Here is a 17,633-nt window from a genome sequence, read left to right on the forward strand (position 1 = left end):
AGATGGCCGCCCTAAATCTCGTCAGCGACAATAGGTGAGAGCGGTCCATGAGGGTCTATCCTTATGTTATGTCTATGGTATTCACCCCTGGGCTCTGGAGGAATCTAATGTTTATAAGTTTGACCTCTGACCTTTTGTGTTCTGGTTCTGACCACTTTATGTTTTGAACATATTTTATCTGACAAATATTAATTTGTGTACAAATATTAATGCGAGGCGACTTCCTGTTCTGAGCAGCTCGGGTTCTGGGTCGGTCCAGTAGTTCTCCAGAATGTTCTGGTTCCTCAGAGTAAAATTGAGTGTTTCTGTTTTCCGAGCCTGGAGCGAGTCAGTGAAGCCGCCCTGACCTTTCACCCTGTTCTGTGCTAACGGTCCCCTCCTGAAGCGGACTGTTTACCCGCTCACGCTCCGGTTCGGACCCGCCGCCAGGTGAGCTCGCGGTGCCCGTTAACGGCTCGGTTCGGTCGCTTCAGCAGAACCGGGGCGGTACCGTCTGGAAGCTAACGGCTAACTGCCACAGATGGAGGAGTTTCTGCGGAGCTGCCGGCGGACCCTACAGGTACCGGAACCGTCCTCCGACCCGGTCCCGCTCAGGTTTGGCTGAAGCTGTCCAGCAGCTGCAACGGGTCGCAGCGGCTGTTTTTGTTTGATTTATTGTAATAAACCGATACGCTGGGGTCACTTCCGCCTACACAGGTCACTTTCAAAATAAAAGTCCCGGTCATGGTTTAAAAACGAACTGCGGGGATCCCAGAACCGAAAACTTCATGAACGTTTTCTTGGAGCTGCAACAGGATTCAGAGTATTTAATAAAACTAACATTAATACAAAAAGTTTATTTGCAGTATTTTGCTTCATAGAAACGTTATACAGTCAAACTAGAGTTTTTATTTATCTTGATAGATTGGTCTTATAACATTTCATTCCGTTTTGTTTTTTATTTATGTTGCTGTAAAGTTCAGTGTTTCATTCTTCTTCTGTGGTTTGCTCTAATAAGATAACTGTCCCTTTGATAAGTCACCAATAAATGCAACCAATCACCTGATCGGTCCAGGTCAGCCACACCTGGAGAATCAAGAAGTCACTTCAACGGAACCTTTAGACTGCATGAAGTAGGCCAGAAGTTTCTAAAACCCAGAGATCCCATCCGGACCAGAACCAGATTCCGGCCTGGTCCTGGTTCTGACTGCTGCGTCTCGGTTCTGCAGGAGAACCTGGACCGGGCCGGTCCAGATGTCCACGTGGTTCTGGGGAACGAAGCCTGTGATGTGGACTCCATGGTGTCGGCCATGGCCTTTGCCTACTTCCTGTTCAAGGTGAGGAGTCGCCCAATCAGCTGCCAGGCCTCAGTGAGCCGAGGTCACGCTGTGTGTGTGTGTTTGTGTGTGTGTGTTTGTGTGTGTGTGTGTGTTTGTGTGTGTGTCAGACTGCAGGCAGTGACTCGCTGGTTCTGCCCCTGATGAACATCCGGCAGTCGGACCTGGTGCTGCGGTCCGACATCGTGTTCCTGCTGCGCCGCGCTGCTCTGCCGCAACACCTGCTGCTGTTCCGGGACCAGCTGGATCTGCGGGCGCTGTGGCGCGCCGGCCGCCTGCGGCTCAGCCTGGTGGACCACAACGTCCTGCCCAGGTGAGCAGGGCCCTGAATGCCTCGCCTCCACAGCTGTGTTCTGACCCTCTCTCTCCTGCAGCTCAGATGCTGACCTGGAGGGGGCAGTAGTGGAGGTGCTTGACCACCATCAGGCTGAGAGGAAATCCTCCCCTACCTGCCCCGTTACTGTGGAGATGGTGGGATCCTGTGCTACCTTGGTAACCGAACGCATCATCAAGGAAGCTCCACAGATCCTGGACCAGCAAATCGCCCTCCTACTCTACGGTACACATCTGGATACACACCTACTGGATACACACCTACTGGATACATGCACACCTGGATACAACTGCCTGACCAGATTCTGAGGGTCTATCTGATTAGCACCTGTTCTGAACTGTGTGTGTGTGTGAGCAGCCACAGTGGTGCTGGACTGCGTCAATATGGCTGCCGCTGCAGGTAAAGTGACTCCTAAAGACAGCTGCTACGTTGCTGAGCTAGAGGCGCGATTCCCCTCTCTGCCACCAAGGGGCGCTCTGTTCCAAGAGCTGCAGAAGGCCAAGTTGGACGTCTCAGGTGAGCCTCAGTGTTAGCTAGTACTCACAGTGCTTGCTAGTACTTAGAGCAGTGTTCTGTCTGCAGGTCTGAACATGGAGCAGATGTTGTTAAAAGACATGAAAGCTGTTTCAGGAAGTTTCAACATCGCCATTCCTGTCATCTACCTCACTCTGGAGGTAACACCTGAACTGTACACACAGAAGTACCTCCAATACACAGCAGCAGTACCGTGTGTGTGCCAGCAGGGGGTCCTGTTGCAGCACTTTCCCTCCCTTGTGTTCCAGGAGCTGCTGCAGACGGCGGAGTTGGAGGAGCAGCTTTCAGCTTTCTGTCACAAGTCTGGATTTGATTTGCTGCTTATGATGACGATCTCCTTCACTGAGAGAGAGGAGCCAATCAGAGAGCTCGCTGTGTTCAGCCACAGCAGTACCTGCAGGGAGCAGGTACCTCATGTACCACACACTGGAAGTATCATAGTAGTATCGTAGTACAGGGTTTCCCCCAGAAAACTTGCTAAGCCCGGTGGTCGGGGCGTTGAGTCGGTCCACCGTGTTTTGTATTAAAAGACGTTAAGTTGACAGGAAATGTAAAAGTATTACTGTGTAATTATGTTACAGGAAAAGATCTCGAGTGAAATGCCATTTAAACCCACAACTAGTCTAAAAACAACAAATTTGCACTTCTGTTTAATCCAAATTAAGTCAGCAGCTCCGTTGGGCCCCCAAGAGCTTCAGGGGCCCCATAAACGCTAATATATTAAAACAGACCACAGATACATAAATGTAACGCTTGTTTATTGAGATGATCAATGCTGTTAAACTTTATTCAATTGTTTAGGCATACATAAATTAAATGATTTTAAATTGTTTAACATTTAAATACAAGATTTTAAGGAGCTGGCAAGTTTACTTTGTAAAACTTCAAAGAACAATATTCATAGTTAGATTGTTTCGTTACCATAGCAACTATCTGATGCTGTGAGTTTAATCTTTGAATTTACAAATACAAATTAGTAAACTGCGATTATAACTTATTGCTTTTTAGGCTGGCCAATTAAACTACTCCCTTCTCCCATATTTCACTAAATCTAACACAGAAACTGTTAGAGGTGCTGATATTTTTAGCAACAAAAGGGGCCCCTAAGTCAGATTCTGCTCAAGGCCCCATACAGCCTTGCACCGGCCCTGCATGATGAGGTAATCTGCTGCACTACCAGAGATGCACAACAAACGGGAGATTTAATTCAATGCTGCTAATGTGGCTTTAGTAGCTCTTTCATTTTGAGTTTTTAATAAGCGTCACAGAAACTATTCTGGTTGGTCGAGTTTATGGGACGAGTTTCTCAGATCTCCGTGCGGCCGCGAGTATTAAATCTAAGTAGACAACGCATTTGATATGGTTTGATGCATCGTGTAACCGGAAAAATAATAATAAAATAATATAAAATCAGCGTGATGCGTGACTCCGAGGAGAGCGCGAAAGCTCCTCATCGGGCTGAACCTGCATGATCAGGTTAGCGCTGCTCGTTATCCACAAACGCTCCGGCCAACCGGGACCACAGACAGACTTTACAGGGAAGACAGACACAGAGCCACATGCTGGGCAGCATGTTGAGATGTATAGAATTGTTCGTTCACAAAGATAAATCATTCTCACCGCTCCACAACGCACCTCTGAATTCGCTACAAGTTATTCCTGCGGTTCACGTTGAGCTGCAACCAGAGCTACGCGGCGGGTTTTAAACTCCTACCTAGAGTTCTCCAAAGGATCATAATTCCTCACAGTAGGTTGATGTAAATATCCAACAGGTCAGCCTGAGTCCAGTTTGAGTGAAAGGAGGCGCCAGCTGTGATTGGTCCGCGCTGTCGGCTTTAAATGCATAAACTATAAACCTATTATAAACCTATCCTTTAGGATAAATCTGCTCTGCTAGTGAAATGCTAAGAGCAACAGAGACGCTTGCAGCCCAGCTTTAAAAAAAAAAAATATATATATATATATATTTTTTTCCTTTCCTAGTAACGTAAACAAGCAACCCTTAGCCTGGCGGCGGGGCTAGTAAAGCATGGCGGGCCGCCAGGCTTATAATACACTGGGGGAAACCCTGTAGTAGTATCACTATGAGAACATGGTAGTTGTAGTTCTCCATCAGTACTGTTGTAGTCTCTGCTAGTTGTGGCTGCCATGCCAACCATGAGCCTTTCCTCCAGGTGAGCAGCTACCTGCAGCGGGCCCAGAGCCCCACCCTTGGCCTCAGCCCCGCCCCCTGCCCCCACCCTCTGATCTCAGCGTTCCATCAAGGTGAGGCCTTCACCTGGCTCCCCAGGCAGGGGCGGAGCTTGAGGTGGTAACATCTGTGTATGGTTGCCAGGTAACGTGCTGGCGTCCAGGAAGAAGCTCCTCCCCCTGGTCCAGGACTTCCTGAGGGAGTGTGATGGCGCTGGTTGCCTAGGAGACGCGGAGGAGGAGCCGGCGGTGCCGCCCACGCCCACGAACAGCCTGGTGGACGGCTGCCCTCTGGACGGCGGCCTGCCGCGCATCACCATTGAGGAGCTGCGGAGCAAGTTTGATAACCTCTGACCTCACCTCTGTTACCACGGCAACATCTCTGGAAAATGAAGATGCAGCATCAGAACACAAATTATGGTCAAGAACTTTTTTAATCTCTCATCAATCTGGCGGGTCCAACAGAACCTACTGGATCGGCCAAAGAGCAGCGGAGAGACGTTCTATCCCAAACCTCCAGAATAAAAGCCATTATTTCAGGAATTAAAGAAACTTTTCAAAATAAAAGCCTTTATTTCTTGTTTTTAAAACGTTTATTTTTCAGGAAGTTCCATTCAAATACGACTGGAAGTTCGAGTTCATCTCAGAACTCTGGTCACAACAATAAAAGCATGGCAGGTTGGTTCTCAACCCTTGTGTGTGCAAATGATACAAGTTTTACTGTGTGGGGTCAGCTGGACCCCATTTCTAAACACAAGGACTAAGAAAACCTGCCACAATAAAAGTCTGAGATCAGTTCCTTCACAATAAATGCCTGCCACATGTTAGAAGTTCTAAAGCAGTATGTGGGTGGTTCTGTTTGACCTCTACCCGAGAAGAACCTTGGTTCTGGTTTTGGCTCATCTCAGAGAAACGTCTTTTTATTGGATCATAGTTTCTCTGCAGCTCCAGATCTGCACTCTGATTGGCCAGTTTGGTTTCAATAGATGAGCCGGTTCACCACCAGCCAGAACCGGGTCTTTCTGGGTTCTGTGGAGGATCGTTGTGTCTCAGTGAGAGCTACTTCCTGTTCCTGTCCAGAACCGCAGAACGTTTCACAATGAGCCAGGGAGGAGGCTTTTATTGTGAAACACAAAGAGGAAGCTATGACAAGAAGTGGCCCCTTTCCCTCCAGTGACGGTTTGTTTCCATCTGCAGCAGTTTGACCTGCTGACCTCTGAGCCCCAGAACCACCTGACCCGATAAGAACCAATCAGGTGAAAGCTCTGCTTCACCTGCAGACCCAGGACCAGGTCCACACCCCCAGCTGAGTCAACATTCGACCTCAGTCCACCTGATCTGGCTGCAGAACCTCACCAGACCCAATCTCAGTGGCACAGAACCAGAACCAACCAGGACTGCAGCAGAATGTTCTGACCCGGATCCGGTTGAGCTGCAGCAGAAACCAGAACCTTCGGACCAGAACATGTGCTGGTTCTGTCTGGTCATTGTTCTTGATGTTCTGGACCGGACATTCTGGGTCTGGAATCCAACCAGAACCAGAACATCTGAACAGGAAGTTTCCGGACCCAGCTGGAGAACGGAACCGGTGCCAGCAGGCTTTAGGACCCTGCAGCTCCTCCTGCAGCACCCCACCTCACCTGTCTGCACCGACCAGGTGAGCCTGAACCAATCAGAGAGCAGCTCTGCCCTGCGATGCAGACGGACCTGCTGGACGAGTCAGACAGGAGAGAGAGAGAAGGAGGAACACACACACACACACACACACACACACGCACACACACACATCGGCAGCCGGTCATACATGCAGAGCAGAAGACTCCGTGACATCACTGTGACATCATGAGCTCCCCCGCTGGGCAGATGGACGGGACCACCGAGGACAGGTGAGCCCGGTTCTGACCGGACCGCAGCAGAACCTCAGTGTGTGTGTGTGTGTGTGCTTCCTGTTCCTGCTCACAGAGGAAGTCATGTTTCTGTCCGGCGCCGGTTCTTCCCGTCTGTCAGCAAAGGCTTCACTGCCTCAGTTCTGATCCGGTTCTGGTTCAGAGACAGGACCAGGCTGAGGAAAGATCCGGTTCTAGTCCTCAGCAGAAGGACCGGGTCGGTGTAGATGATGTCACTGTTTGGAAAGTCAGCTCCTGATTGGTTCAGGTCCGGTTTACACCGTGATCAGAACTGTGGTTCTGGACCCGGCGCTCTAGGCGTCGGGTCAGAGTGGAATCGGGTCATTGTTTCCTCGACTCTAGAACCTCCAGAACCTGCAGAGCCTTTCCAGTCCAGTGAAATCCTCCACAAGTCCCTGACGGTCCAGAGCAGTTTCCCCTCACACCTGAGGACGACTCGTCCTCTGGGACACCTGGACATGAGCCGACAGGTGCATCTAGTCCAGGTCCACCTGTCCTCTGACTGACTCGTTTCTATTGTTTTGACTGTCTCAGGTGTTAAGCCCCGCCCCCTTAACACGTGGGTTTTTCCCAGCCGGACCCTGAAGGCAGCGTGACGGAAACATGAAGCTCTCACCTGGCTGGGCCTCACAGGAACAATAGGCCCCGCCCTCACCTGCTCAGGTGTGTCGGTGTGAGCAGTCAGGCCGGTTCCTGCTGGGTGACGTTTCACCTGAGCCAGAAAAGCTTCTCACCTGGAAAACCGGACTGGGTCGGTTCCACAGAACCATCAGGTCAGGAGTGAGTCCTGGTACCGGGTGGTCCAGTGGATCGCATGTGGGGACACCAGTTCCTCTGGGGATAAATGTCCTTGATGGACAGATGGAGGGACAGCTGGATCAGGTCGGGTCGGTCAGTGAGCTGGGTTACTGGGTCCGGTCCAGCACGGTCAGCTTAGGTCCAGCTACTCAGATGTTGCTTCCTTCCTGGTTTCATGCTTTTTATTTTCTGTGGTTCTGGTTCTGGGTTTACTGGACCAGTAGAACCTGCCTGGTTCTGAACATGTTGACCCAGTTATCCAATCAGAGAAGGGACTCTGTGACTGGATTGTTTCTTAGGAAATGGACCAATCAGAGAGCTTTCTCTGTGACATCATCACCTGCACGTTAACTGTGTGTTCGGCCCCTGCAGGGCGGCTGAGGAAACCCCACAGCCCGGCAGCATCCAGGACATGGAGCTGAGGGAGGAGTGGCTGGACGACGGCTTCCCCAGGTAAGCCCCGCCTCCAGCAGAACCAGAACCGGCCCGCTTACTCAGCTTCAGGCCAGATGACTGCCACAAGCTGAGCAAGCATGTGGTGACAGTGGGCAGGAAGAACCTTCCAGCAAAACCAGAATTAAGGACGGTTCTGAAGGTTCTGATCAGCATTATCACATGAAACCCTCCAGAACCTTCACTGGTTTTACTGAACCGGGTTCTGCTGCTGTTCTGTTCTGTCCCGGTCTTCAGGCCGCTCCCAGAGGATACTGAGGGTCAAGCAGGAGGCTCTGCAGACTCAGGTGAGTCTCTGGTTCCGGTCCAAATGGACGCCATCAATCCATTGAACCGAACCAAATCAAACCCGATCAAACTTCTCTTTAGCCACGCCCATCAGCCTGGCCCCGTCGGGCGGGGGAGGGGCCAGGAAGCGGCTGACGGCGCCGGCCCTCAGCGACCCGAACAGCGACAGCTTTTCGGCAGCGGCGCTTTCCGGGACGCCGGACGACTCGCCGTCGCTGGACATCAACCTGGAGGCGCTGGAGACGCCGTCCGGCAGCGAGTCGGGGACGCTGCCGGACGGCGTGCACGACCTGGAGTGGGAAGGTGAGGCGGCGGGGAGGCGGAGCTAAAGGATCCGCTGCTCAGATGGTGATTTCTGACCTCTTCCTGACAGACGACCTGCCTGAGATGGGGCGGGGGCGGTCCGTGGGCGTGGCGGAGCCCAGCGAGGGTCTGATGGAGCTGGACCAGGTGGACCAACATGGCCGCCGGTGGAGGCGGTTCTCCATATCTGGACAGGAGTACCAGGTCAACATGAGCGTCCTGGAGCCATACCTGCAGGTCCTGTCACATGGAGGTCAGAGGTCACACATGAACACCTGCAACACACCTGGAACAACCATGGAGCACACCTGTAGAAGCCTTAAGCATCAGATCAATTTCTGTGTTCACCGTGACGATAAGGGAAATTACCTGTCATTGGCAGGTTACTATGGAGACGGGATGAACGCCATAATTCTGTTCACTTCCTGTTACCTGCCGGAAAACACAGTGGAGGACTATGAGTATGTCATGGAGAACCTGTTCAGGTATGTTTGGGTGTGGAGTCACGGAGCAGCGCATGACAGAAGCCCACCTGGATGGACAGGTGACCCGGCTCTCGTTCTCCCGCAGGTACATCGTGGGAACGCTGGACCTGATGGTTTCAGAGAACTACCTGCTGGTCTACCTGTGCGCCATGGCTCCCAGGAACAAGCTGCCAGCCATCAAGTGGCTCCACCAGTGCTACACCTCCATCGACAGGAGGTAGGATGGATTCCTCTAGCAGGGCGGTGCGGACGGGTGGAGCTAGTTGCTCAGCAGGTGTTTCTGTGCAGGTTGAAGAAGGACCTGAAGGGCCTGCTGGTGGTGCATCCGGCCTGGTACATCAAGGCTCTGATCACACTGGTCAAACCCTTCATCAGGTCTGCAGCGCACACACTGGTCCCACACACACACTGGTCCCACACACTGGTCCCACACACACACTGGTCCCACAAACTCGTCCCACACACACATTGATTCCACACACACACTGGTCCCACAAACTCGTCCCACATACACACTGGTCCCACAGGCTGGTCTCAAAAACTGGTCACACACACACTGGTCCAACACACTCTGGTCCCACAGACTGGCCCCACACACCGGTCCCACAGGCTGGTCCAAAAACTGGTCACACACACACTGGTCCCACAGACTGGTCCCACAAACACACCGGTCCCACAGGCTGGTCCCACAAACACACCAGTCCCACACGCACACTGGTCCCACAAACTGGTCCCACACACACTTGTTCCACACACTGATCCCACACAGACACGCAGTAAATCAGGCCAAACGCTAAAAATCTCTTCAGTGAGCCAAAATGTGTCTATTACCATCCTGGCACCATGATCAGAGAAATTTCTGTGACCTCTGACCTCACCTGTTTTCCATAGTGACAAATTTAGCAGGAAGATTCGCTTCGTTCAGAACCTGGAGCAGCTGTCGCAGTTCGTCCCCACAGACAGGCTGCAGATCCCAGAGGCAATCCGACAGTAAGGGCTGAAACATTCCTGTGCTAACGCTGAACTGTCGCTGAGCTAACGCTGAGCTAACGCTGAACTGTCGCTGAGCTAACGCTGAGCTGTCGCTGAGCTGTCGCTGAGCTAACGCTGAACTGTCGCTGAGCTAACGCTGAGCTGTCGCTGAGCTACCGCTNGGGGGGTTTGGATCCACAAGGCTATTTCAAAATGAATTTGCCATTTTAGTTGAGTGAGAGACATAATAGAAAGCTAATTCCTCCAAGGACCGAATAGTAGATATGACTGATTTTGTCATGTCAACTAGGTGTGAAGCCTTTGCTGCATCGTTTATCATTTATTGTAAAAAATGTCTCGCGATTATAACTTATTGCTTTTTAGGCTGGCCAATTAAACTACTCCCTTCTCCCATATTTCACTAAATCTAACACAGAAGTTGTTAGAGGTGCTGATATTTTTAGCAACAAAAGGGACCCCTTAATCAAAGTCTGCTCCAGGCCTCATACAGCCTTGGACCGGCCCTGAATGATCAGTTAAATCTGCTGCACTACGCAGAAATGCGCAACAAACGGTAGATTTAATTCACTGCTGCTAATGTGGCTTTAGTAGCTCTTCCATTTCGTGTCTGTTGAGTTTTTAATAAGCGTCACAGAAAATATTCTGGTTGGTCGAGTTTATGGGACGAGTTTCTCAGATCTCCGTGCGGCCGCGCGCATTAACTCTAAGTAGACAACGCATTTGATATGGTTTGATGCATCGTTTAACTGAAAAATAACACTAAAAATAATAATAAAATAATATAAAATCAGCGTGATGCGTGACTCCGAGGAGAGCGTTAAAGCTCCTCACCGGGCTGAACCTGCATGATGAGGTTAGCGCTGCTCGTTATCCACAAACGCTCCGGCCAACCGGGACCACAGACATGAACTTTACAGGGAAGACAGACACAGAGCCACACGCTGGGCAGCATGTTGAGATGGAAACGCCCCATATAATTGTTCGTTCACAAAGATAAATCATTCTCACCGCTCCACAACGCACCTCTGAATTCGCTACAAGTTATTCCTGCGGTTCACATAGAGCTGCGCAACCAGAGCTAACGTGGCGGGTTTTAAACTCTTACCTAGAGTTCTCCAATACCTCACAGTAAGTTGATACAGGTCAGCCTGTGTCCAGTTTGAGCTAAAGGAGGAGCGCGCGGTCCCACTGAGGTAAAGCAGCGGCAGAGCGCGAGGCAAAACGCAGAGGCGCCAGCAGAGTGAATGGTCCGGGCTGTTGGGTTTAAATGCATAAACTATAAACCTATCTATTATAAAACTATCATTTAGGAATAAATCTGCTCTGCTAGTGAAATGCTCAGAGCAAAAGAGACACTTGCAGCCCAGCTTTAAAAAAATAAATAAATAAAAATTTCACCCCTAGAAACGTAAACAAGCCGGCGGGGCTAGTAAAGCATGGCGGGCCGCCAGGCTTATAATGCACTGGGGGAAACCCTGAAGTGGTATAAATAAATCTGAAGGACTGTGAATATATTTGCATGGCAGTCAATTTCTTGAGTGGGAAAAGCAGGAATGATGAGGCTAAACATGCTAGCATGTGCTAAAACATCAAACAGGCTTGTCTGAGCAGTGGCCCATGGGACATTTCACCTACTCTGAATGATATGGTGTTAATTTTATTAAAATGGAAAAGAAAGGTTTCTAGTTTATCGACACTTACTTTAGATTTGTAGTACAAATAGGCACAGCTTTTCAGCTACATTTGCTCACAAGTACACAGCAGGAGAACGTGACCTATGACCTATTCTTTTTTTCTGAATGATGCTAATAATATTGTTGTGAGCTTTTTTATAGCTCAGTATTTAACTGCATCATTCTGAGGACACTCTTGTACAACAGATATTTGACCTCAAGGAGTTTAATCCTGGTTACATAAAAGGTTGAATGAATGAATGCAGAGCAAAAACTACAAAAAAAGAAAATCTACACCCTAAAAATGTAAAATTGTAGGCCTGTGTCATAATAATGCAATAAACATTTGTTCCTTTATGATTTACATGTCCCTATACTTACAAACATCTGACTATTTTGCTCATTTCAATAAAAACTTCCATCTTTACGCTATTTATACATTTAAAAAACCATGCATATACAAATACTTTTGTATTTGCAATATAACAGACACCATGCAGCAGCAGACTAACCTGAAGGCTCGTTGGTCTCCAGCAGACCGTCTCTCTGGACGCTCGGTGACCAGTAGCCGTCCCTGAAGGAAGGACAAAGTGCTAATCAGTACCTCGTCTAAAAACGCTGGGAGAGAAATAAAAACTTGAAACATATCATGCAATGTCTACAGGAAAAAATAAAATCATGCAACTCACTTTTTTTGTTAAAGTTAACTCTACAGGTGAAACATTGTCAAAAAATCCTACAGTAAACAACCTTTACACAGCAAAGAAAAAGTAAACAGCAGAAGATTTGGCTCTGTTCATTTTTAACACTACCCTGACATATTTTGATAGAAACAAACAAAAAAAAACAAATTATTTTTGTCCATTAAAAAAAGTGTATGATGTTGGAAGTTACTTTTTTTCTCCTCTTTACTTTTGAACTGATTTTTTTTTGTACTCATGATTGTAAGAATATTTTTTTATGTCAAAAGGTTTATGTCAAAGGATAAAACACACTAAGAAATTAATAATTAAACATTTAGGGTTAGGTTACCTTTACAGTGGAGTTGTCTAGGTTATAAGCATCCTCTCCATTGCACTGCCATTACTCTCTACTAAAGTAGCCATCGCGCCAGCATCGTTCATGACAACGAGGCCTAGACCTGAATGGTGGTTTGAATTCAGTTAATTTTCAAGCGGCTCTGAAAGCAAATTCTCATTGACGATTACGACCACAGGTATAAGGATTGAAAAAGTCTTATACATACCCAGGCATTCAATGCTTTAGAACTCTATACACATTAGGAAGCTATCCAGGTTATTTTAGAGGTCTTACCTCTGGCTCCTTTTTAAAAAGTATAGAAAGAGAGAGAGAGAATAAGTTGTGCTCTTTTGATAATCAGTCAAGACATCATTTAGTACGGTTAAAGCCTCCAGACGTCAATACATTCATTTAGATTTAAAAAGCGCTTTTGAAGAAGGAAACAAAAGGGGAAAACCAGCTACATCTGACTGCTTGTTTAAAACCATGTTGTTGTTTTTTTTAACAGGACAGGAGACAAATAAAGCCAGTTAAGGTTTCATAAAAAACAAAAAACTAAGCTTTATTGACAAACTGCTGCAAAAAACATCTTTTGGACAGATTTAGTAACCTATTTAGCCAAGCTTACACATGGAGCATAATGCATTTTTAATGGAGAGGGTACAGATACTAGTGGCAGAGTAAGTACAATTAGGATATTTTTAAAATATGTACAAGAGTTCGGATTGAGCTGCAGGATCCCTTCTCTACAGGAAGAGAAGACCCATGTGGAGATTTTTGTCCCAATCCTTCTTTTTTTTTCTTCTTTTTTTTGGACTTTGTGCATGCAGTTTGTATAGAATCAAATCACAATGAAGACCTGAACTGCGTTTAAATTACCATTTACCAGCCAGATTCTCATTAAAAACAATTATTTTATTTTTCTTTTTTAGATTTAAAAAAAAATGAGGATATGAGGACAGTCCATCTCAACAGTGTCTATTAGGGCTATATTTCAAAACTCTACGCACAATAACAAATATTGCTGCCTAAGGCTAATTGGACAATTGTTTTAGAACTATTTAAAAACAAACAATTATAGAGAATGAATTGCACCGATTCCATTAACTTTGCTTTAGCCTTAAACTTAATTTAGGATTTTTTTTGTTGTTTTGGTTTAGATATTACAGGATTTAAAAGAAAGAAAGGGTTAAAAGGTCATTTAATAATAGGCTATATTAACAGAATTTTGAAATGTAGCCTAAGTGGGAATCTGCAACTGACCCTTAACAGGTGCTTTATATTTAAAACAATTAAAACTGATTCTTTAGACAATTAGTTCTTGAGCCACTAATTCTACGAGAACTAACTATTCCCAAACATTGAGAAACAGAAACAATGCAAAAAAGCCAAAGAGGGGGGAGGAAAAAAATACAGCAGGAAAGAAAAAAAAAAAGAAAATAACCAAAATGGAAGCTTGACAAGGTGCCCACGAATCCTCTCTGACCAATCGAAAAGCCACTTTGGTTGGCTGGACAGGAAGTATGACAAAAAGAGGGTGAGAGTAGGGGATGGGTTTGTGGTCAAATCTGGAAAAAACAGTTCCAATTTCCAGTTCCCAATTGGCTCTGTCGGGTAGAAGTCCAGTGAAAGGGGGAAACCAAAAACAAAAATAAAAATAAAAAGACCAACCCAAAGACAAAACGGACAATTACTTTTGTCAGGCTTGATAAAGCGAGAGCTGCCGTGGTAACGGGCGATTTATCGGGGCAACACTAAGGGTGGAGAGGGTCCGTTTCACTTCAGTACTGTCGGTAGGGGTGCTCCCGGTAAGCCGTGCTGCCGCCTCTAGAGGGGGGAGGCGCTTTCCCTGGAGCCGTCCGCTGGGTGCCGTTCCAGTCGTCCTGGGCTGGACAGGAAGTAGACAGAAAATAAAGTCAACATCAAATGGTTCAAACGCACAAATGGCCCTTTAACACTGGCACGGCTCCACTCTACATGGCTGTAGGGGGTTTCTACTAGCAACGGCTACATGGTAACAGTTACTTTTTGGGAATCCAAGAGTGAAGAGTTGGTCATAAAATGTAACATCAGAAGACTATTGGTCAGTGGTTGGTAGTGGGTGGAGTCACTGTGGGTGATGCAACCAGTGAGTGATTCCCAAACAATTTCCAAAAACTAACAACTATTGAGCAGATCTGGAGTCTTTTAGCAGACCAAGCAGAACACCCAACATTCACAACCAGTGCGTGGTTCGTTATTGGGTTTTTCCATTTCAAAATAAAATCGCAAAAAGGAAATAAGAGTTTTGTTTAGTTTGTTTTCCGTTTTTAAAACCTAAATGAAAAAATGTCCATCCATAGTTCAGCTATGTAAATCCAGCTGTGCTGAAAGTACCAGCAGAAGTTTGTTCATGGTAAGATCATCAGATCTCAAAGACTCAATGACTAAAGTCTCTAAATAAGACACACATCCATGATGAGACTTGGGCAGTTTATAAAGTGCTAAGTGAAAACGTAACACGCCCAGAGTTTGTGCCATAATTTAATTTAAATATACATAAAGGGGAGTCTTTTTTTGTAATACGCGTTCCTAATTTAGCTTTAAAAAAAAAAAAAAAAAAAAAAAAAACTACCTAATTTGTTTTTGTCATGTTTTAGGTTGAATTGGGGGGGGATGAACCATGTACAGATTCTCCATGTCAACCGTTGTGTTGCGTTTGTCATTGCACTACTTTTCAGATTCTGGTGGTTGCCCACAACAACCTCGCTGACCAAAGCTGCTTGGTGGTCAACAGTAATGAAAAACCACCTGGACTGGGTGGAGTAGAGCCAAGTTGAGAAAGGCCAAAAAAAAAAAACACCACCACCACCAAGTAAAGATTCACAGCATCAAATTTGTCCCAAAATAATTTTAGGTAAAGTTCAGAAGGAAGTTATTTAAGATTTTTGATATAATGGGCAAATTTTCAAAGTTAAACCTTCAAACATTAACTGGAAGGAGGATAAGGAATCCAGGAAAAGACAAATGGATTGATGGACAGTTTCTTCTTTTATACTAATCCAGCCGAGAAAAATAGACAAAATTTCAACCCGACACCAGATATTATTCACCATGATCCAAACAACAAGCCACCCACATATACAGCGTTTTGATAAAGTTTTCATACCCCAGGGGCTTTGCCATATCTCCTCATGTTCTATCCAGATACAAAGTAAACTAGAGTTAGAAGCTGCTGTGTTCACATGAGACCAACATTAAACTCTTTGTATGGCAGAAATCAAACATTAACACGATTTAGGATCTGCACTCCAGTATACCACAATTCAGATTTCCATTTCTTAAAAACAAAACGGAGGATTTTCTTGCTACACTAGCACTACTGTTATGGTCTATTACATAAATCCCAAATAAAATACATTCAGGTTTATAGCAAGGCTCTGCACCAGCTTTGATTTTTCACTGGAACTAAACGACTAAAGCGATCTCGGCTCAGAGAGGTCGGCTCTTACCGTATGACTCGTACGACTCGGTCGTCTCTCCGTGTCCATAGTCGTAATATTCTGGTTCTCTGGTAGTTGCAAAAAGAGAAATGAAACGGTTGAGAAATGAATGTTTTATCTCTGCATAACATCACTAGTTGCTGACTGCAATAACCAGGGAGATGATATTTGTCTTTTACAAATGAGCTCTAATCTCAGTGCTCCATCAGACAACATCTGAGCTCAATCAGGTCTTCCTAAATACCACATGAAGAACTGAAACTGTACTTCTGATGTTTCCCAGTGTGATGCAGAGCAAACGTGGCTGATGTGAGAAGCAGGTGAAAACCTTAGAGTCGTCTGATTCACTTACGCCTGCGGCTGGCTGTAATAGCTGTCGTAAGACTCGTAGGCTGTGTCTGTGTAGCTCTCGTCGTAACCCTGGAGACCAGAAGAAACAGAGAGAGATTTGAGGGGGGCTTGTTCACCGATCCTGAGTGTCAAGATGTCCCCTGGAAAACATCCCGACAGTAAAGCTGACACGATCCCTTATGCTGACATCTAGAACTGCTCACTAGCGCGCCGTCGACTTAAAGCTAGCTGTTGGAAAAAATTAGGAGTTGAAGGATTAGAAACAACTTACGTATTCGTCGTAGTTCTCTGCACCGGCGCCAGCTGTGTGCTGGTGAGCAGGAGGCGGCGCCATCCTCTGAGGCGGGCCGCCAGCCGGGGGTCTGGCGCGTGGTGCCACGGCCCCTCTGGCGGGGGCAGTAGGAAGTCCTCCTCTGCCTGCGGGGGCGCCCCTCACTGCTCCGCCCCTGGCTGGGCCTCCTCGAGTCACACCTCCTCTGGCCGCAACACCGTGAGGAGGCATCCCTCTCCCCCTGGAGGGAAACGAGGTCAAAGTGAACACACATGGCTTTCTGCATGAGGTTCAATCCAGCCAACATGTCACCCGGCTATCTGCTTAGGACCTTTTAAACAGACTACTTCATTTATTTTCTTCAAAGAGAAAGCACATTATATATATTAAGTAGCATTATTGTTCACATGGTTTTGATTTTTAAATGTCAGGGTAGCAGGATACAGATTAAAATCACAAATTACATAACTTCACATCAAATTTGCATTATTAAGCATTTTAAAGCATTGTATGTGGAGGAAGGAACTAGTAGCTAACTTGCTACTGTTAGCCACAGGTAAAATTAGCATACAAGCTCACATTAGCTTTTAAAATATTTCAGCTTTTATATTGGTGTATATTACAATCACAATCATAATCTTAACTTTTCAATAGAATGCTGTTTAGAACACCATACATGGAGCAAGTCATTATTAGTCAACTTGCTACTGTTAGCCACTATACCAAAATTTTGCATTTTAGCAAATATGTTTTTGCATCATGACCAGCTTATATTGCAATCAAAACAATCAACATTTTTACCATGACATCTTTGCAATATAGAGCTGCTTGAAGCATATGGAGCAAGTATTTGTTAGTTTAAATGTAAACTAACATTAGATTTAAAGCTTTTATGTTGGTTTTTTCATGCTGAGTGTATTACAGTATATACTGATTATATTACAAGAATAATCAATTTTTTATGTTACCTTTGCAATATAAAGCTGTTTAAAGCTTTATACAGAGAGCAAATCCCTACTAGCTAAAGTGCTACTGTTAGCCACTATAGTAAAATTAGCATTTAAGCTAACATTATCATTTCAGTGGATTTTAGCTTTTTCACAGTGAATGGAGTATATTACAGTATAAGACATTCCCAATAATCATAACTTTATCATGATAACTTTGCGATATACAGCTACAGAGAGTAGATGAATGCTGCAGTACATATGCCCTGAACCTTATAATGAGTGTGT

General features: G+C 46.2%; 3 protein-coding genes across 7 annotated transcripts in view; 2 read left to right on the forward strand and 1 right to left on the reverse strand.

The window, feature by feature from the left end:
• LOC106945640 (KH domain-containing, RNA-binding, signal transduction-associated protein 1-like) overlaps window positions 1–17,633 on the reverse strand; it is a 32,585-nt gene that overhangs the window by 3,993 nt on the left and 10,959 nt on the right. For 2 of the 4 annotated variants that reach the window (XR_001424602.1, XR_001424603.1), the window contains exons 6-11: window positions 16,399–16,639; window positions 16,129–16,196; window positions 15,786–15,844; window positions 15,443–15,472; window positions 13,989–14,182; window positions 11,787–11,848 (exon numbers count right to left, since the gene is read on the reverse strand). Coding sequence is in view for 2 of the 4 variants with exons in the window: in XM_015029466.1 (XP_014884952.1) it covers window positions 14,076–14,182; window positions 15,443–15,472; window positions 15,786–15,844; window positions 16,129–16,196; window positions 16,399–16,639 (505 nt within the window). In the remaining 2 variants the exon portion in view is untranslated. Of the gene's footprint in view, window positions 1–11,786; window positions 11,849–13,835; window positions 14,183–15,442; window positions 15,473–15,785; window positions 15,845–16,128; window positions 16,197–16,398; window positions 16,640–17,633 lie in introns of those variants that run through there. The other 2 variants (XM_015029466.1, XM_015029468.1) reach the window with 2 other exon arrangements.
• prune (prune exopolyphosphatase) lies at window positions 324–4,941 on the forward strand. Its single transcript, XM_015029463.1, has 9 exons — window positions 324–559; window positions 1,209–1,316; window positions 1,427–1,629; window positions 1,691–1,875; window positions 2,008–2,166; window positions 2,233–2,324; window positions 2,433–2,591; window positions 4,359–4,449; window positions 4,520–4,941. Exons 1-9 carry the CDS (start codon window positions 521–523, stop codon window positions 4,726–4,728), a joined length of 1,245 nt encoding a protein of 414 aa, XP_014884949.1. The 5' UTR covers window positions 324–520; the 3' UTR covers window positions 4,729–4,941.
• Window positions 5,066–9,755, forward strand: bnipl (BCL2 interacting protein like). 2 transcript variants are annotated; one of them, XM_015029464.1, is made up of 9 exons: window positions 5,066–6,031; window positions 7,452–7,532; window positions 7,770–7,819; window positions 7,902–8,123; window positions 8,194–8,376; window positions 8,506–8,608; window positions 8,694–8,825; window positions 8,897–8,983; window positions 9,500–9,755. In XM_015029464.1, the coding sequence occupies exons 1-9, from the start codon at window positions 5,871–5,873 to the stop codon at window positions 9,600–9,602; spliced, it is 1,122 nt and encodes a 373-aa protein (XP_014884950.1). In that variant the 5' UTR covers window positions 5,066–5,870; the 3' UTR covers window positions 9,603–9,755. The 2 variants fall into 2 exon arrangements, with proteins under 2 accessions (XP_014884950.1, XP_014884951.1); XM_015029465.1 differs by having other exon boundaries at window positions 5,940–6,260.

Source organism: Poecilia latipinna, unplaced genomic scaffold (assembly GCF_001443285.1).
Source record: "Poecilia latipinna isolate Pla-1442-1.1 unplaced genomic scaffold, P_latipinna-1.0 Scaffold154, whole genome shotgun sequence".
In the NCBI taxonomy this organism is placed as follows: Eukaryota; Metazoa; Chordata; class Actinopteri; order Cyprinodontiformes; family Poeciliidae; genus Poecilia; species Poecilia latipinna.